Genomic DNA, 21161 nt, shown 5'->3' with positions numbered 1-21161 from the left:
ACAACTCCTCTGGATTACTATGAGTAGTTTAAAGCCAGTGTTTCTGTTTCAGGGGCTTAGAGAAAAACTATTGTAGAAACCCTGATGGAGAGAAAAGGCCCTGGTGCTACACCATCAACAGCAGCATTCGGTGGGAATATTGTGCAATTCCCCACTGTGATGGGACAGAACAAGGAATTGCTGGTATGAGTAGTTGAGCATACTTGAGACAAAGACTTTAAAACAGTGACAGACTTACTTTTTCTCATTGTAAATGTGTTAAATCTTTTTTAGGTCACTCTGTCACTGTTGTTAATGCTGTTTTTCTGCTTGGCATGTTACAAAACCTGCCAAATATTGGACTTTCAATGGTTAAGGAAGTTCAGTGAAGGATGTAAATCACCAGCTGACCCAACAGAAGAATTACAGGATGAAAGAGATTTATTTTTTTTATAGTCCTTTTTATTTCCAAAGGTAGGGCATTTTTAGCAAGTTAGTTGAAAAATGAAAAACAGGTTTAAAGAGATGAAACAGTGCTAAACAAAAGGAAGTCCCATTTTTGGAAAGGAGCCACAAAAGAGAGGACAGGAGCTTCCAAAGTAATAAAAATCTCATCTGAAACATCCATTCATTTAAGCACAAACAATAACAACAAAATCTTAGTGCAATTGAAAGGATAATAGAAAGATTAAAGTTTAACATAATGTCCATTTTAGAAATATATAGGAGCAAAATCACTAACATCTAATCTTTGGGGATTTTTTTCTTGGGACCTTTCTGATCTTCAATTCAAACATGTTCACATATACCAAAATGAAACCGAGTAGTGAAGCTTCCACTGAATGACATCTGATACATGAGGGTAATCTATGAAAGTTTTCTAAATATCTTTGGAAATACCTTTCCACTTTTCATGCTGGCCATGATGCTCTTACTGGATGCAGTTTGTATAAATGAGTCATTCATTTTTGTCATCCTGTGAATTTGATGCTTTCTTGTGCCTACTCAGTAAGAACATAAAATCGTGATGCAAAAGACCAGCTTCTGGGTTTTGCTGCAGATGTGCCTATCGAAGTTGCCCCGCCAGAGGAGTGCTACCGAGGCAAAGGCCAGAGTTATCGTGGCACAACTTCCATCACTGCATCGGGGAAAAAATGTCAGGCCTGGAACTCCATGTTCCCACACAGGCATGAAAAAAACCCAGACAGATTCCCAAATGCGTATGTTTATATCACCTTTTCTTGCTTTATCTGACAATGACTGTTGTTGATTGTCTTATCTATGCTTTAAAACACTGCCAGGGAATGTATCTATAAAGGAGAATATTTCTAAAGTGCAGAAACATTTTCTGTTAGTCTCGTTTTTAAAAACTGTGTTTTCTTGTTATTTAAATTCTGAGTAAAATACAGCTGTGTCCCTCTACTCTTAAATCTGAGCTTCTGTAACCAACACTGGGAGACTTGTATCCAGAGTCTGGGCATCTGCTGAAATATGCATTTTGTTTAAGAATTTGAGACCTTTGTGGTGGCCTTTCTACTTATTTCATCTGGGGAGAACACAGCATTTATGCTGCAAAACACACAGTCAGATATATTATGATTAGAACTACCATTTAAATGTTCTTTGTAGTTGGAATTGGGCACCCAGAATTGCATACACTGTAATTTTCCCCCTTGATTTGTCTTCTTCAGACTAAAAAACTGGACCAGCGGTGACTTAGAGAGCTAATCATAATTATTAATGTGCCAGTTTCTAGTAAGGGTAGGAAAGCAACAAGATGATAATTGCTAGGAAATCCATCATTGCTTAGTGAATTGCAAGTATAAGCAGGAAGGTTGATACTTTTCTATTTTTTTGCCTTTTTTATGATGTCATGCTAAATAATTTTATTTTTTTAAAATTTTCAGTTATATGTTGGCATCAAAAATACTGATGTATTGAAACTGGAACATCCTCAGAGGGGATACTGTTTTTCACAAACATTTGAAAAGTTGAAATCAAGCTGTGAAAATGTGGAATTAATGTGTTCTGGCATATTCAGAAAAAAAGCATTTCATTTTTTTTATTCTGTGACTGTGCTGTGATTCACAATGGGGAAATACTGCAACTCTGCAAATTATTGAAGAGAGAAATTCTACTTCCCCCTGCCCCAGCAAGCACAGACATGGGAGTGCTCCCACTGTATTCAGTAGAAGTGGGGTTTTTCTGGTTTTTTTTGGAGGGGCGGTCATTTACATAAGTATTTATTTGCCATTCTTCTGAACATGAGAAAGAACCCTTTGGCATTTAAAAATAAAAATTTTGGAAAAGCATAATTGCCCACCAACAGTATGGATCTTCCTGCATATTTATTACTAATTCACACATTCACACAATTGTGTATGCTTATACACATATACTTAGAAATTAAATTATTGGCAGATTGGGCATTTATTAAGCTACTCAGCACACTGACATATTACAGCCAGAATTTAAGCCAGTAGTTGAATTACGTTTCCTTGTGCATGAATATATTCATGAATCTGATGTACATGTGAAATATAACTCTCCACTCATATCACAGCATGTTTTTCTGGTAATAGGATATCTGGCAATAAGATATCTGGCAATAAGTAAAAAAGTAATAAATGTATTTATATCTACATAGTAGAGATCCACATCTTTTTGGCAAGATATTCCTATGATTACTTTCAGTCTTATGTACCATGACTATGGTACTTATTTTGGCAGGGATTTGAGGGACAACTATTGTAGAAACCCAGACGGTGATAACAGCCCATGGTGTTTCACCACTGACCCCAGCGTGACATGGGAGTACTGCAATCTCAAGAGGTGTGATGATCATACACAAGAGCCTGCACCAAATGACCCCCCTGCAACGACGGCACAAAATGTTGGCATGACTACACCCACCACATCTGGTAACAGCTGGCTATAAGCATCACCTCCTATAGAGTCTGTGGGTAAAGGAAAGTGTAATGTATCACAATTATTCTTGAGTAGAACTGCAACAGTCACATCCCTCCTCCAGCTTTCACTTGCATACTGTTCAATTTTGCAGCAAGTACTCTTTAGTCAGTTCATATCCTGTAGCCTGTAAAATTTTACAGTGCATTCTGCAGGATAACTTTTTAATTTAGGGGAACAAGAGGGAAATAGACAAAATTTCTAGTGTTTCTGTAGCTGTGTGCTATTGAAATATGATCACAGTGCATGTTGTTCTTACAGGAATTTTGCTTGTGATATGCTTTATATTTTCAGGAGGTTGACCTTAGCTTGTTGTATTGTTCATAGGCAACCATGTTTTGCAAAATGTATGCATCAAGAGAAACAAGTTTTTGCTCTATCCTTCTTCATTGCTTCCTTAATTAATAGTCCATGTTGATCAAAATGGTGTGACTTTTCTGAATGTATAGTAGAGCTTTCCACAGATTATTTACTTTGCAAAGGAAGGTGGCAGGGTTGGATAAAAGGTTCCTAAATGGAGCCGTGTACTCTTACTCACATGCAGCAGAAGAAAGTACCTGAAACAATGTCCTTGGCAGTAAGAATTGCTCTTTCAGTCTAAGGGGCTACTAACTCTGAAATATGCTTCTCTCATGGAAGGTGCTTACTAACACCATCTCAGCAAGAATCCTGGAGTTGTTTCAGATATTTGCAATATGTTACAGAAAATGTTTAGCCTGAAGTTCCTTGAAATTTCTTCCAATTTATTTACTCTGTACATCCAGGAAGACATCCATCTTGATAAACTAAGTGATCACAGCAGAGGGTACATTTTTGTTTGTCTTTCTGCTGTAGACACTAGAGAGTGTGCAGGTCCTAAAGGTACTTAATCTGGTTTGTTTCTGCTTACCACCACCACATACAGATTCAGCAGCTAACAATAATTTCCTTTTCCTCTTTTTTCACAGACTGCATTAACGGTAATGGTAAAGACTATCGTGGCACCATAGCAAAAACTGGAAGGGGCAGGACTTGTCAAGAGTGGAGTTCTCAGAAACCTCATAGCCACAAATATTTCACTCCTGTGACTCATCCAAGAGCAGGCCTAGATAAAAATGTAAACAGCTGCTAATGCCATTGGTGTCATTGAACATTGTCTTCTTCCTCCACAACCCCTCAGTAAACATTTCATGTTTAGTCTTTATAGACCAGGTTAAGCATATCTGGAAGTAATCACGTTGATAGCCCAGACCTATAATAGCGTTGAAGAGGGAAGAATGCATTTTGTATTACCTAGGATGTTGGTACTTCACACACAGAGGTACACCATGGGGTTGACCCTGGCAGGCAAGCAGCACAAAAGAAATCAGCGCTTCCCTGAGTTCTGCAAACCCCAAAGCGATGCCTGTTGCTGTTTGTCACAAACTAAGCAGGCTTCTGGCAAATTCTCGGAGCTGACCTAACTTGCTGTCATTGACTTTAGGGGAAGAGGATTAAGCCAACAGCAAATGTTTTAGTTCTAAGCACTTAATCATCCTATGTCAAAATTCTCATGAAGCCTTAAAAAGCACTAGAGCTAGGGAGACTCTTGGTGGATGAAGAAAATGACAGCAATTTTATCATATTTTTCTAATTTCACCTAATGGTTTTGAGATGCAAGAAAGAAAGACTTTTGTGATCAGAGGAAATAGAAAGCATGTAATGTCCAGTGGAAAAGTAGTTGGGGGAAATTATTCAAAGTTTTAGTTAACACTTTTTTACTTACAAACTTTGTCATTCTGTGGCTAACATTTGGAGTCTTCATTCTCTGTTTTTGTAATTATTACAGTATTGCAGGAATCCTGATGGAGATGTAAATGGTGTTTGGTGCTTCACAACAGACCCAGAAAAAAAATGGGAGTACTGTGAAATTCCACGCTGCTGTAATTATCCTTCAAGACTCTTCTGTCCTCCCTTTCTACAACTTGTTATGATAGTTACAAAATGTTTTCAATCCAACCATAAAAACCACAGCAGGCAGTAGCTTAGATTTGAATTTAGGTCTGTATGGAAGTTTGATACAATCAGGCACCTGTAACAGTTAGCCAAAGTTTAGATAACCTGGTGCTAAGAATCATCAGTAAGATTTCATAGGTAACAATCTGTGTGCTCTTTATTGTCAGTGAAGATAAGCACTCAGAGTTGCTAGCTGAATTTGACATATACAGTGAAGCTGTGAAGAGAGGTATTCCTTCCCTGGGCTCCTCAAACACAGGAGAGGATTTCCTTGATGTTCTTCCTAGTCTTTCCATGCACTTTGTGGAAGGACTAATGCTTTGAGAACCTGCTCATCCACTTTTCCTGTTAGTTGGGAGCATCAGAGATTACATCCTTTGAAACCCTTCTCATTCTCTGCTGACTTAATTTGTATTCTGTTACAGATGTTAAAATAATCTGTCCCTAGATATTTTGCCTTTCTTTTGGGGTAGGGGTCCTGGATATTTGACACAGTTTTCCTTAATTCTTTTTTTCTATTTTGGGGTAGTAGGTACACTGAGAAGGTGTAGTGCTTGCTGAAAAATTCAGCAGCAAGAGATTTTACCTTTTGTGGTGCCCTGGCAGGGGACATCAATAACAGCTGTAATGTACTGGGAGCACTGCTTGGCACACCCGGCAGTCATCTCCTTTGCTTTGCTTTTCCCTTCCTTGCCTGCATTTTGACAGATTTTTTTTCTTTTTTAAATGTATCTGGCAGGGATATGGAAAGTCTCTTTCTTCTTCATCTCATGTATTATTTTTACTACAGTAACATCCAGAGGCCAGGTCCCTGCTCTGTTGGACAGTGTATAAATACAAAATAGTGAAGAGTGGTCACTCCCTCAGGAGTATGTGATATTCTTCATGTTGGCCATCTAATGTGTTCCTCTAAGCAGCAATATGTTATGATTGCACACATTAATTTTGTCAACCAGACCTAAGAGTTGCACAGGCAAAAAGAATAAGGAATGGCATAAAAACAACAAATACCACAGCTGTAAAAACCTGCTCCCTGGAACTGCTGTGGTGGAGCTTTACTTTGAGATTTGATCTCTTTTCAAAACAGACTTTGAATACTAGATTTTTAAATTAAGGTGTAGAGAAACCTTACAGTCTCCTGCCTTTGATTACTTTATTAATTTTCTCATACTGCAACTAACAAATTTAACATCCATAGCATCATATGCAGCTCTGAAAAGAGTTACTTTGGTCCTTACTGAGTACTCAAGCTCAATCCATTTGAAAAACTGTAGAGAGATTCAGATTAAGAAGAAAGTAGAGTGAGCAGTGTGAGAGCAAAATTGGAATATTTTATGACAAGGAGACACTGACTCAATTTTATTTATAATCTAGGGATTGGTTTGAACTCAACCAAGGTGTAGACTGTAATGTTTTAAAGAATTTAGAAATTGTTATTATTGTCTGGGCAATAAACTTTTCCACTTTCTTTAGCTCTCTTTTCCCTTCAACTTCCCTACAGATTTTCTCTTGGGGGTGGGGCTCATGGTTTTACTTATGTTATCTGACTAGATCCGAATACTTGCAATAGTTAACAATTTTTTTCCAGGTAAATTAATATTTAGTCACATCAAATGTGATATATTAGCCCCAGGTTTAAATGCTCAAGGTAATGATAATATAATGGAGTCTAAAGGTTCTGGTTTTTTCTTTACCCTTAGTTTCTATTAACCAATGTAAAGAGTGAAAGCCTAATGAAGATTAAAAAAAGTCTTATGCCTTTCTCTTTTTCATCTGATTGTAGTGTGGATGGCATTACAGAACTGCTTAAAATTCTCCATTGTAGCTTTTTTTATTCTGTAGCTTCTTCTGAGCATGACTGTGGAAAAGTCCTAATGAGGAGTGAGCGAGCCTGTGAGCAATATAGCATGTGCAGCGCATCTCCAGGGTCTTGGCCTTGGCATGTCAGTCTCAGGATGAGGTACTGGTATTCCAGACTGTATCACCATCCGTGAGCACCAGGGTTTCACAGGGAACAGGCGTTAGAAAGAGACTGACAGGAAACAATGCATATGCTTCCAGAGACTGGCGTTGGTTTCTATATAAAATCTTTTCACATGTAAAATAAACTTCTTTTTTTTTTCTTTAATCATAATGTCCACAGATAGCTACTTATTGGGTCATTAATCCCAAACTCCCCACTTTCTCCTGCATCTCTAAAGGGCAAACTTGAACTGCAGACATTAAGTACACCTTTATTTACTGAAATGGGGAAGGAATAATTCCCACTGAGGATAGTGACAGTTAATTGCATTCTGCAGTGGGGGATTTAAGCCTAGGAATATACCCACCAAGCTGCAATGTGTACAAATGGATTGTGGTCATCCCTTTTCACCCAGCATCCAATCTGGTTCAAATGTAAATTGATGCTGTGACCACCCTAGCTGTGTTAGAAGCCATAGGAAGACCATCATCTCTCACTATAAAAAAAAGATTATGCATAGCATTTCCACAGTCACAGTGAGAGTGGCTGAACAGAAGATGAAGAGGTGCTTACAGAAAGGCTAATGAAACTTTCTATAGAGCTGTTGACAGTCACCATAATAAATATTATCCTAAGAAAAGTTAAAAGTCCATAGTAAGGTTTATTTAAAGAACCAGTCCAAAGCAACCCCACAAATCAGAAGGATGTATCCTTTCATTAATTGCTAATCAGGACAAACCCATTACATTACAAGTGAAATTGTTAGGAAATTTAATTATTTTTATTAAATTCCTGAAAACAAGAGTGCCCTGTTGCAAAAATTTCACCTCGGTGTTAAATTTCTTTTCATGTCTCTCATGTTCTGGAGCAAATAAAGCTTGTCCTTTGAAAATCTGCATTTGATTTCTCTTGCTATTGGCAAAAGACAAACTATGACTGGCAAAAGGTTTGAATAAGGGACATATTGCTCATTTGCTAATATTTCCCATTGTGCACAGCATAGATGGTGGAGAATTGACTATGCAGTCTTAAGTGAATGTGATTGTCTTCTCTATTCTAGTACCAACATGCACCATTGTGCTGGCACTCTGATACATCCACAGTGGGTCCTTACTGCTGCTCAGTGCTTGCAAGAGTGAGTATCCGCTAGAACAAGTGACAGGCATTTCCTAAATCTGTGAGAAAATCAACAGAGGAGCAAAATGTACCTAATAAGGGACTTTCTTTACCCCTTATTTCCTGTCTTTCTTGCCAGCAAGCTGATTTTTATCTTCTGCTCCTGTCTCAGTCAAACAGCAGCAGAGCACAACAGAGGTTACTTCTGTCATCTGCCTTGTCTCCTACCCCAAAGCATGACAAAAATAGGTGCTAATGATGTGCTGGCGCTAATTGCACTTGGAAAAACTGTGGCTAGCAGCTGACCCTTAGGGCTTTAGAAGTTGTGAACACTGCAAGAAGATGCCACATTATTTACAGCCCATGGGATTTTTCACCATCATAAAAATCAAACTTTAAAAAAGCCACGTTTTCCTTCTCCCTGAGAATAAATGAAGGCATCTATGGTTAGGAGCAACAGCCTGACCATCTTGTTAACTGCTGTTCTCCAGGGAAATCACTGAATTTTGTAAGAGTGATATTCCTGATTACATGTATGGATGTATAACTTTGCCACTGTCATTTATTCCAGGTCAACAGAGCCTTCTTCCTACAGGGTGTTTCTTGGGATACAGAATCTCAATGCAGCAGAGTCATCCCTGCAAATCCAAGGTGTTCAGAAAGTATTAAAGGAACCAAGTGGAGCAGACATTGCTTTGCTGAAGTTGAACAGGTACCATCTCAGTCCAAGTTTCCCACCCATAACACCTTTATTCTGAAGGCAGAAGTTGGCTTAGCCTGGAGTTGGCTCTCAGGGGTGGTTGTGAGTGATATGAGAGAGAGTGAGAGTCCCTTTGGGTATTAGCATAGGTATCTGTTCAAGGGTGAACTCTGAGCATCTCTTCTGCTGAATGACCCCATTGGCAGAACGCTTGTGAGCTTCTTACACAGTTTAGGGAAGGCAAGGACCAGTTAGGATGGGAGGGATGGTCATGGGGAATTCCCATTCGCCACCTGCTAAGAAGCAGCTCCACTGAAGGAGGGAGAGTGGAGGCAAACTAAAGGGGAGTTGTGTCTGGAGGATCTTCTGCTTGGAGGCTTTTCCTGCTCAGCTCTGAGGCCTGTGAGCAAGGAGCAGCAGAAGGGTCCAGTTTCCCTGGCAGTGCTTCAGGACAGGCCACATCATGTTTCATGGTCTGGCATGGCTTCAGGCCAGCAGCTCAGTAAAACCAGATCCTGCTTGTGATATAGTGAAAAATCGCATGCATAACTGTAATTGCCTGAAGCTCTCTTTAGTGTCTTGCTTAGATGTCTGAGCAGTCTGCTCTGAAATGTGTGCAGCTATTTCAATGTTATTTGTTCCCTTTTGGAATGCTCCTGAAACTTTTCTACTTACTCGTTGGCTTCCCTCTTGTTCTTATGTTCACCACACATGGATTAAAGATCATGAAAAGCTCATGTTTGACCTGAGAGGAAATTTATTTTTAAAAATTCACCATACAGCTTTAATGAACTTAGAATGATTTCACTTAAATGTCAAATCAGGTTCTCTGGTGCTTGATTAATCAAAATCCCACTGACTTCAGGTAAGTAGAAGGAACTCTTGCTCCACCAGTTTTACTCTCCCTAGTGCTTGGAACTGTCATTCGGTTCCTCTTTCACTGGGTGCCCTATGCACATTTGCACTGTAGATACATACATGCTATAGCACTGCAGGCAGTTTTGCATCAACAGCACTCACCATCTGAACACAGTCTGCATGTGAGATGCCATAAATAGCAGGTATGGACATCATAACCCTCAGTTTCTGGCTTAGATCAACTTTGTTTGTTTTCAGGTTCATTAAATTCCTTCTTTACATTTCTCTTCAGCTTGCTTTGTGGCCCTTATTATTTCCAAAACTTCACATCACATACTTTGAAAATCATTCTGGGCCTGAAAAGAGATTATGAAGGTTCATTTTAGCCTGACTGAACATCTGGAGTTCATTCAGGTCCTTTTACTCTCTTTCACAGTCGGAACTAACCTTCACAGGGTAGGTTCCTGATAGTGGCAGATCTCATTTAACAGCTTGTTCAGACATACTTTCCCTGTACCAAAACTGTTTGCACTTGACTGACCCCTAGGGCGATACACCTTCCAGAAGCCACCTCATCTTTTCACATCTACATCCGAAAGTCAATAAAGGATCAGGCAGTCCAAAGCAAAGACCTCCCTATGCAATGTTTTCATCTCCAGGGCCCTATCTGCTCCATATCGAGCTTTATTCCAGTGCTGAAGCCTCCAGGCACAATGTTGTAATGAGGAAGAGTTTTATTTTGGTATTTACTTTATTGAGGTGCTAGACTTAGTAATGTGCAAGATACTGCATGATGTCACCCACAGTTATATCACCCATGCAACCAGAGGAGAAAGGAATTTTCTGCAACTTCAGCTGTGTCTCCTTATTTACTCATTCATCCATCCTTCCCTCCTTCTGTGAAGTCCCTGAAAATGTCCATGACCTCTGAGGCAGGGACGATCTGAGATAAGTCAGGCTCACACCACCTGCCAGGGTTGCTCGGGGCTGGGCTTGGGCTTGTACATATTCCTATGCACACTGCACACCAGAGATCAGCACTCTAGCACTATGCTGCAAATACAGTCACACTGTTACTGTGCCCACAAACACATCCCAGAGACTCTCAGTTGCTGTAAGGAACCTCTTTTTTCACTAAGTGACTAGGCACCATCTTACAACCATTTACACAGTTTTAAGGCACCATCAGCTACTCCACCCTTCCCCACACCATTTCCAGGCAGAGCCTTCTGAGTGTGAAGACTGAACAAGCTAATGGTAATTTTTCTAAGGATCTTTTAATTATTCTGTTTGTTTTCCAGTCCTGTAACAATTACTGACCGTGTAAAACCAGTTTGTTTGCCTGAAACCAGTCTGATGGTGGAAAGAAACGCAGTATGTTTTCTAACTGCCTGGGGAAAAACAAGAGGTAAAGCGTATTCTGTGCAGTTGAAAACTTAGGAAGGCTTTCAAATCTTATCCCAAAATATGTGCACTCATGGGACCTGAAAAACACATTTTACTTCAGATTTAACTAGATCAGAGGTCCACCAAGCAACATTATTATTTTTATTTCTTTCTCTCAGAGCTTGATTTTTTCCCCCTCATTGGTCACATAAACTGAATTCATTAAATAAGAGAAAAGAGAGAGGAGAATTAGACTTAAGACTTTACCACCTTTTATCTCTGTTTATTTTGGTCTTTCTTCAGCATAGGCATACACTGTATTTGCACAAATAAAGACAATACTAAAATAATGCCCTTGCCTTTAATTTTGATCTTCAGATATACATTTTTTTAACATCTGATTGAAGCTTGCACTTGCCTTTCTATAGTCTAAACATTACTCTCTGCATAGACTTCTGTGGGGACCTAGATTCACTCTAGACTGCTAGGATATATCGGCAAGCACCAGCCTTAAGCCCTCGTATCTGAGATAAGATGGCATCCCGGGAACTGTGAAGCCTTTGAGTCAGAGCTTGCTCAGACCCAGCCACCTTTGGGGCATGGGCAAAATGAGTTCAAGCTGAAAGTTTTTAATGCCAGTAAACCCCTTACCTGAACTTTGTTCACAGTCTAGCATTAAAAACTGACCTTGTGGCCTCCTGCTGCCCAGGTCTCACTCCACCTATGCTGAGGGTTGAGAATACCCAGCCCTCTTTGACCCACTTTTGCTGCAGCGGGAGGTGATTCCTTGTCCCTGCGGCTTCCCACAGTGATGCTGGTATCTGCCCTCATTCAGTCCCAGCTCCCACGTACGCATTTTTGGCCTTGCTGAGCTACATGCAAGGGATGCCCTTCCCACCCCATTTGCCAGACAGCACCTTCTTAATACTCTACCTGTAAAATGAAGCCAATGGATTCTTCTTTGTGTGCGCATCCACAGAATTCAGGGGGAAAAGAAAAAAAAAAAGACTAGAACATGTCCTTGTCTCTGAGTTTCACCATAAAAATCCTCCACATAGACTGCAGTATCTTTTCCCCCTTCTTGTGTCATTTAGATACAAACCTGATGCTATGAAAATAATGCTTAAGAATAACCACTCTACTATTAGTGTAACTCATCAGCATTATCAAGAAACACTTTTCTCCAGCATAGACAGTATTTACTGGGTTCCTCGCACCTTTTTTCCCTTTCTTACCTTGCATTTTTTTTCTTTATAGTTCAGCTTGCCACACGGTGGCAGCTGCTTCCTATGTGCTAGTGATAACAGCCACAAAAAATGGTACAGGCTAGATTTCTTCTGGCAGTGCATTAGGATGGAAAACTCAGACCGTTGTTGCATTTAGGCAGTGGGAAAGAGGGTCCTGCCATGTCATGCAACTAGTTCATGAAATCAGCAGGGGAGGGAGAGCAAAGCCAGAGCCCCACATCTAAATAAAATGTGTTTTGGGAAAATTCAGCCTTGGCTTCAGAAAAATCCTCCTTGAAAGAGTTCGAATTAATGTAAAGTAAATCCAGGCTAACATTTTCCCTCCTGAAACAAGCCATTGCTGCGGCGCTGTGATAAAAGCCTACAAACCGACACAACATCTCAGAATACTAAGCATCTGTTTTTATTTATTTAGTAACACTTTGCAAGAAGAATAACCTCTGCTTGTTGAGGGTAGATATGTTCCAAGCACAAAAAAGTTGAAAGATTTAATAAGGTCCTTCCAGGAGCTCAGGGACTATAGTAGAGCTGCAGATGGATCCCAGTCCTTTCATTACTGAGGCTTCACTGGATCACCATGCCCAGGCTACCATTTATAACTGTTATATTTTCTTGGTTGTTCATGAAGGTACTGATACAGACAACAGATTAAAAGATGTTGAATTCCCCGTGCTTGAAAATAGAATATGTAATCGCCCGGAATTTCTGAATGGAAGTGTCAAAAATCATGAATTTTGTGGTGGATTTACTTTTGGAAGCATAGATAACTGCGAGGTAAGAATAATTTCGCTTTGAGCGTAAGCAGGTCAAATGATAATTTGTACTTTCAAGGCTCATAAATAGGTTCAGCGACTCAAGGCTTCTGCATGAAGCATAAGAACTGAGGCATACGTACCATTTTTTCTTCACTCACACAGTCAACCAGAATAGCAGGGAAATTGTGTAGGGTAATTTCGCCTTCTTTTCAGAACTGCGTGCTGACATATCCTACTCATAGTAGCCTAGGGTTGTGAATACCCCACCTCACCTGAAATAAAGCCTGTAATACACTACCTAGACTTCCCTTTGATCTTAGAGACAGAGGGGAAACTAGTGACTGTTTCTGGTGCATCCTGGAGTTGTACCACATCTTTATTTAATCCCTTGACTAAATAAAGCTGGAAGTGCTTCCAGTTTTTTAATTTTCACAAGATAAGAAAAGACCTTTAAAATGTAGTTTTCTTAATGGAGGCTATCGTGTTGGGAGCTTTTCAATAAAAAGCTGGTAGCCACTTCGTGACAGACTCAGATAGCAAATACTGGTCTGTTTGAGCAGGTGTTCAAGACTGCTGGTGCAAATGATATCTCTGATAGTGCAGACAGTGCATTCATTGAGAGGCTCACAAATCATTGGACATAGGTATTCATGCCTAGATTTTAAGGAACAGCATTAGAACAATAAAATTCATTTTTTCCAGGATCAAGTAGGTCAGAGGATGTAGAAAATTAAGAATTTTTATGTGTGTGTGTAACTGGGCTCAGTGATCTGGGGATGTTCCTACATCCATGACTGGTAGATCTTCAGACCAGGGGAATGGCCTGGATGCTTAGAAACAACTTTTTTTTCTTTCCATTTTTTTACTCCAGCAGGTCTAATAAAACACTCTGCCTCTCTCTGCAGCCCTTGCCTTAGTCCTATTTTGAGGCCTTCAGAGCTACCACAATATTATTCCTGCCAGTATTTTGATGTTTGCATGTCTGGTGTCTCCATCACTTATTCTCGCTTCTTCTCCCTAGGCTGAAGTTGGAGGACCTCTGGTCTGCAAAGATAAGGACAGATTTGTCCAATATGGAGTCACCTCTTGGGGACTGGACTGTACCCAGCCATCAAAGCCTGTTTTTGTTCGAATTCCTAGTTTTGTTTCTTGGATCAAGAATGCAATAGTTGCCCATTGAATCTGGATGCAGGCTACTTTGTCTGGAAAGCAGTCCCACTGTCAGAAACAGCATTCCAAGTATGGTTTTAAAATTGTAATAATTCATAAGAATATTAAATAAATATCATTACTGGCTGAGCAGAAGTAGTAACTGCAAAGAAATAGCCAAGCTGACCAACTATTACTGTCTGTCAGTGTGTCTGTGTTGTGCCTGGTTAAGTCAACCATGTTGCATGTGGCACCAGCTGTAAGGTTCCTACTTCACCACTTTCTTTTGAGACATGCTCCAACTCAAGAAATTGGCTTCCTCTTCATGAAGACACCTGCTTTTCTGCTTGCTGGCCTATCTCTGTGTACAAGGTCTTCCCTGTGCAAGAAACTTTATCCCAAATCAGGCCTGTCCCTGTACCCATCACTGGCATCTGCTCCAGGAATAAGAAAGTAGCAACCAAACCTAGCCACTGCCTTGTGTAAGAAAAGGCCAAGCTAGACTGTGCCTGTGCTGCCAGGAGCTGGATGAAGGCCTGGTGGGGTTGCTTCTTGTTGGGGCTAATTCCCCCCAGTCACCACTCAAGCAGCGCTTTGTGCTGCGCTATGCAATCATCTAACTTTCCTAGGTTAGATGTTTGCATGGAAAAAACAACTATCCGCTCCAGCGGGCAGAGCGGTGTGTTAGATGGCATATGACACAGTTAACATGTTTGTGAGGCACTTGCACAGAAATCTGCTTTCACTTGTGATACCAACAGTTCAGCCCTGATGTAGAGTTCAGGAATTAAAATAAACTGTTCTTTCTGTTTATTTCCAGAAGAGGCAAGGATGTCTCAGAGGTCTGGACAAGTGAAGCTGGGTGCCGGGGTGCCAGTGCTTGCCTTATCAGGCTTGGTAGCTGGTGCTTCTGTGTGCTCTGTGGCAGGGAGGTGGAGAAAGAAAGGGCACCCCCAGGTTAGTCAAGCCTCTCAGAGCCACAGAACCTGGCCTGGTTGCCACCCAGAGCAACGGAAAAGGACTGCCACTGAAGCTGTCAGGAAAGGCTGGGTTAGAGAAAGGCTCTTCAAGCAGTACGGAAGTGACCAAAGGAAATTGTTGAGTGGGACATGTTCCAGCAGCAGCAGAAATCAACAGAAACCCACCTGTCCCATTGACTCCCCGTCAGTTACCAAAGCTAATTCCAGAATTTTCAGCTGTTGTTCCAATCTTCTGCATATCACTTAAAAACATATCACTTCCAAACAGTATGTGTCTTGAACTAATAGCAGAAGAAATGTATGCCTCCTATGGACCTGGAAACTGAACAAGGATTTCTGTATTTTTTTAGTCTTCCATTTGTAAGCCTGATTTAAAATATATTGTAAATCTAAATCTGGTATTGAGGTACTTTATTATTGCTACAACGAACTCTACAGAGATCAGGATCTATAAACTCATTTTTGGATTTTTAAAAAAGCTAGAGTTAAAAAAAAATACATACATTTGTAGACTTTATACTTGCTCCTTGATCTTCTCCATCAATTCTTTATGGTTTCCATTATGACCCACTCATCAATTTCCTTTGCTCATCAGGATACTGGTTGAATAGCTGTTCTTTAACCCAGTCTTTCTTAACAGCATCTTTTTCTTGGATTCCTTCCTGATCCTGAATGTTGTTCCCCACTCCAAGCTTCTGCTCTCCTTCCATCCAGTCTGTCCTTGGTTGTGTGCCCCCATTGCAGCCATAAGAACAGGCCACCTTTTTAAAGGACGTGGCCCTTAGTGTGGAGTTTCTCACATTATCACAGACCTCTGTGCTCTGACCCAGAGGATCTGGAGATGGTGGTGGGTCTCTTCCACTTTTTCCTGTGCAAACAGCTGAACATGTAACAGGCTGTTACAGGCAGGCATGTTTCAGCCATCAACCACTTCTGCAGCCTGTTGTTACCTTTCTCTTCACTTAATCAACATGTGAGACAAGGTTGGAGAAAAACCTGAAGTGTGAACCCAGAAACAGCTCCTTTTGCTGTCACCAATATAATACACTCTCTAGTTGCACAAGTTTTCTGTTCAAGTATAGTACTCAGTGCGTCTCTCCATAGTTCTCCTGTGGTAATACAGCCCCAAAGGCTTTTCTTGAGCTGTACGCTCAGTAAACTTGGATACTTTCAGAACCTGTTAAGAGCAGTATTTTCTGGAGCACATGAAAGTCTTGCTGCCATCTGGCACTTGCTTTATATTCCCCATGTACTGTTTTTGTAAGTTCTGCCAGTACTGTTGTTCCTTCAAAAAACATTGGCACAAATTCTCAGTAATAACTGGCCAGATCCAGAAATTTTTCCTGTTTCTCTTGGTGCCTGTAAGCCATTCCTCGGTTCTTATAGGCGTTGCCGAATGGAAATTTCAGATATTTGATACCATCTTTTGCTAGTTGACACTGAACTGTGCCTGCTGGGGCTCTGCCAGCCTAGGCAATACCCTTGCCTGCAGAGATTTTGTACAGTCTGCCTATAATTCACAGATTGCAGTAGCAGACGTGTGCAGCTGCATACTCCTCATGGAACCCAACAACCCCACACATTTGTCACTGAAATGCTGCTGCTGTTTTATGTAAACGAAAGGCTATTCTTCTTGATTTCAAGGTTTTGAAAAGGCCATTCTCCCTGGATGCTTCTGCCAGAGTACATGTCAATAGTATTTGGTTAGATTTGGGGTGACCATCAGCGTAGCTCTCCCTGGACGCTCTTATAAATACGACAGTTTGTGTGTCACACTGCATCACAGTTGGAAATCGGGTTTCTTTTCCAGAAATCCATGTGATTCATTAGCAGTCCATCCTCCTGCTACAGGATGTTTTCAGGGTCTGAAGACTCTTTTTGGCCTTCACTTTACAATATTCTCTGAATCTTCTTAGACTTGGTTCCACAGTTATTTGAGTCTTTTCTGGGTGTCATTTTATGACTTGGGTTGGGGTTTTTTTTAGCTGCTATGAAATAGTCTGGAAATCCTGCATTATTTTCACCAGCTGACAAAATGACTGCGGTTTTAGCTGTTCTCTTGCAGCATGGGAATTCTTGATTTACTGTCGGTCATCTGTCCTGGGTTTGCCTCATAGTGATAAACTACTTCTGGCAAGGTTTCTTGCATTTTCCAGTCTTTTGGTGTGTCTAAATAATATATCTATTTTTATATTTACAGTGCAACTCATTATTACTAGGACTGTGCCAATACATTGTCATAGAAGTTAGGAACTTGGACCCTGCTTCTGGTAATAACACCAGCACTTTTGTCATCGGATGGCACCCGGCATCCTTGGCACACAGGTACCATCCCCTTCATTTCATCCGTGCTTCTTGGGTCTGCTTTGGAGCACTGTATGTTCTTACTCTGTCACACTTGCAAATGTACCACTGGAGTTTTTTTCTTTTCCTGTACCTTAAGGCCTAGACAACTGCAGCACTTCAAACCTTTCTGAGTGCTAGGAGTACATTTTCTTCAAGAAGCTATCTTATATGATATGTTACAAGACTAATGGGCAGTTTGTAATGAGGGAAGGTGTTGCAGACTTTGAAAACCAGTTTGGAAAACAGTTATGAAGGTAACGCCAGTTGCTCACAGCATCATCTGTTTAAGTTTTCACACCACTTTCATCCACCTTCCACCTCATTGTTTGTGATGAATCTTATGTATCTGCACTTTGGCAAAAATAGAACATGATATGCTACAGTCTTTTGGACACATGGCATATGTAAATGGCATATCTTTCAGAAATTTACTTTGAGTTAAAATATAATAGGAGCAAATGATAAAGCTGATCAGCAAATTTTCCATGATTTCTAATGCACAATTTCCGGATCTTAGCTCAGGAGTTTACATGAGAGTCAAGGGAAAAAAAAAAAACCCCAGAACAACTTTTCCAATGCTGCCTCCAGCAAATGCAAGATGTGGAATCTAATGGCAATGTCTTTTTTTGCATAGGGGCATAAAAATGATTAAAAAATAAAGGATTTTTATACATCTATTAAACTGGAACCATCATAAACACTTATAAACTGCTTGTAAACAAAGAAGCTGTTATTGTATGTTACACACACACATAAACCACACATAAACATACACACTCAGGCATGTGCGCGCGTGCGCACACACACAATGTGCCAAAATATTAAACTAAATCTGAAGGTGATATTCTCATCTCGCTGACATGTTGAAAATCTCATTGACTGATGTGGCTTCAACTGATCCCGTTTGACACAGCCTTGAATGGAATAGAACAACATCGTTTGCTGCCTTGCCCTTTTAGCATTTCATTTCAGTAAGACTAAACCGGTTAGAACATCCTTCCTTTATGCAAGTTAATGAGTCAAGAACAACCATGGAAATAAACCTACATAAAAGTGACAAGTAGAAACTGCACTGGCATTTTCAATATATACATTGTGTGGAAAGTGGAGGTTGCTCATCAATCTTTTCTGAAACTGTCATAGAAGCAATAACACTCACCCTATTTCAGCAACATTTCCAGACAGCCGATTTTATCACTAGCTGGAGCCATCAGTAAACAACACACTGCTGCAGGGATCATTCTATATAACTGCGTAAGTTTGTAGAAAAATACCAGAACAGCACCTTACAAATTGCAGGCATTTGCTGGGGTCTTTGGAAGCACTTGGGCAATTGTTGGGTAAAAATCAAAATTTCTCCATGGGTTCTCTCCTCTGCTTTTCTAACCAGAAGTGGAATAGTGGTTATGCTTCTTTTCTTCATTTTCTCTTCTGCATTCTGCTGCCAAATAGCCCTCACCCTCATCCAAGGACTCCCCAGTAACTCCAAACATTTTGAACTGAGTGGTCAAAGGGTTAAGCTGCACCATTATGTGTGAGAGGAAGGACTGATATGAGTTCAGCAACCCTCCATCTACATGGGCTCAAGAACAGCAGTCACAGCTGAGTCTTCTGATTTGGGGCAGGGGAAACAGGAACTACTTGCCTGCTAAACCCAAAAAAGTGTAGCCATGACCTGCCGGGCATTAGTCTTTGAGGAACCTGAGTGCAAAAGATACTGACTTTCTTACAGATTCTTCCAAGAAGAAAACAGAATTAAAAAGAAAAATAGACACACAGGTTGAATTTCAGGCCCTATTATATGCTCTTCTCCATTTCTGTTGTGCAGCCCCACACGTGGCACTCGCAGGCAGGGTGGCAATTGCAGTACAGTAGGAGAATAACAAAATCAAGAAAGGAGAAGGTTGTGTGCAGGACACGGGCTCCCACTAACAGTAACGTGGAGTAGGCTACAGCGTATCACCACAGTGGTTTTGCGGAATCATTTCCCAAAGCAGTGCTAGTGCTGGGCATTACATGCTGGGACACTCAAGCAGGACTCAAAGCTGCCCACTGGACCAGCTCTACTGTATGTGATCCTTTAGCTTAGCTATGGTTTCCCCAAAGCTCCCTGTCTAGAAAATGGAGAGTGCTTTTGCCCTCCTACCTAGCAGCGTTGTGATGAAGTTGTCCCTTGTGCACAAAGAGTTCTAGAGCTCTGCATGCTAAATGCCACCGCTGCTCAGCTGGGCTCTATTTCTAAGTATTTACAACTGAATTCACTCTTCAGCTGCTTACTTTTAAGGTGGGGAAAGGACTGCATTTTCTCTTAATCACCTCCAGTAAAGGCTGCTGTCAGATTCTCTATGGCATAATGCTCTTCACAGCTCTGTTAAAGGCAATTGCAGGGTCTCTGTTTTTCCAGATATTTTTTCAGCAACACAGAAACCCCAGTAATTAATTCTTTAGATCTTTCTACTCTAAAGATGACACTCAGATTGCTCACTTCCTAACCTCTCTGCTTCTCATATGTCTGTCTGACTTATTCTGCTGGTTTCTTATATTTGGCAGCAGCCAGAACAAACGAACATCTCAAAGACTAGAACTTTTACAGCTGGAAAAACATCCTCTCTGTGTTTCCTTACTGTCACCGTCACCTTCCTTTCCTCGGATACATTAGCATCTATGGCCAGAAATTGCAGAGATGAGCTTATCCACCAGGTCTTCTGCCCTCTGTGGTCCTTCATGTGTAGAGCAAGGACAGAATTTATTTTTAACTTGGCTACCTTTTTCCTTCCTGACCGCCTTTCCACCTTACCCGCAGCAGCCTCTGCCATTAGAAGCCGTCCACATTAACCCTCTGGGGTTGCTGCCCAAAGCGCTCTCTGGCTCTGTGAATCAGGGCTATGCAAGTCTCACTTTTGTCACTCGTTCTGCTTGTCTTTGAAAAGAAAGTAAAAATACCTTCCTTATTTCCCAGCTACCCATGGATCTATGCCATAGCATTACCCTTTGGAGCTTCTACATGATCTCCTTTGGTTCACACTCATCCCAGTCTTGCAGCTGTGCCCTTCCTTAGAGCTGCTCCTTTGAGATTTCCCCTTTCAAACAACTGAATCTTGCCTTTGGTACTTTCTCCTCTTAGCAAATAACTGATATCTAAGTGGCTGTTTTCTGACTTTTTCTGATTCTGAAATATAGGGAAATTATGTTTATGTGAATTTATTCAATAAGATGTGACCTGTGTTCTGACATTGTTTGCAATTTCTTTTGCAGGGGATTTTTCTAAGCTTACAGTAAACGCAATTTCAAGGGTCAACTTCTATTTAAAAAGCCTCCTACTGTTGTTTATATTTTAACCACTGTGCTAACTAATGTACCCTGACTCTGAAATAAGGTCTGATAAACTTCCACCTATGGTAGGCCTCACAGTGGTCAAATAAATGAGAACAAACACCACAAGACCAGAACTGGGGAAAGATTTAGATACTGTGTGGAACTATGAGGGAAAAGAGGAAAGAAGGAAAGGCGCAAAAGGAGACATGTAAATTGACAGTTTACAAGACACCCTTGCAAACACAATGCCTTGAGAGGTCACATCCTTGTCCCAAGACAGCAGTGAAGAGTGCCAGTCTGGTAGATGAAAGACACTTCGGTTTTGACATTTTCTTGTGGAGAACTTATAGAATGAGCATTTTTGTACCAGGATCAATTGCTGACAATATCCCCAAGTCCAGTTTTCCGGGATCACATCCATTAAGA

The 21161-nt window shown here is 40.7% G+C and overlaps 1 protein-coding gene across 5 annotated transcripts in view; it reads left to right on the top strand.

Moving 5' to 3' along the window:
• The window catches only part of PLG (plasminogen), a 63109-nt gene that overhangs the window by 14286 nt on the left and 27662 nt on the right, over nt 1–21161 (top strand). Inside the window, exons 9-22 of one of the 5 annotated variants that reach the window (XR_007506172.1) lie at nt 53–183; nt 1040–1199; nt 2710–2900; nt 3894–4042; nt 4754–4847; nt 6763–6880; nt 7944–8018; nt 8571–8711; nt 10859–10965; nt 12819–12964; nt 13967–14184; nt 14915–15051; nt 17275–17399; nt 17518–18110. The exons of 1 other annotated variant lie outside the window; for it this stretch is intronic. Coding sequence is in view for 1 of the 4 variants with exons in the window: in XM_049801639.1 (XP_049657596.1) it covers nt 53–183; nt 1040–1199; nt 2710–2900; nt 3894–4042; nt 4754–4847; nt 6763–6880; nt 7944–8018; nt 8571–8711; nt 10859–10965; nt 12819–12964; nt 13967–14125 (1471 nt within the window). In the remaining 3 variants the exon portion in view is untranslated. Of the gene's footprint in view, nt 1–52; nt 184–1039; nt 1200–2709; nt 2901–3893; nt 4043–4753; nt 4848–6762; nt 6881–7943; nt 8019–8570; nt 8712–10858; nt 10966–12818; nt 12965–13966; nt 14271–14914; nt 15052–17274; nt 17400–17517; nt 18111–21161 lie in introns of those variants that run through there. 3 more of the 5 variants (XR_007506173.1, XR_007506174.1, XM_049801639.1) reach the window with 3 other exon arrangements.

This window comes from Accipiter gentilis, chromosome 5 (assembly GCF_929443795.1).
Source record: "Accipiter gentilis chromosome 5, bAccGen1.1, whole genome shotgun sequence".
NCBI lineage: Eukaryota > Metazoa > Chordata > Aves > Accipitriformes > Accipitridae > Astur > Astur gentilis.
The sequence above is the reverse complement of the archived record's forward strand: the minus strand, read 5'-3'. Positions and strand labels throughout refer to the sequence as shown.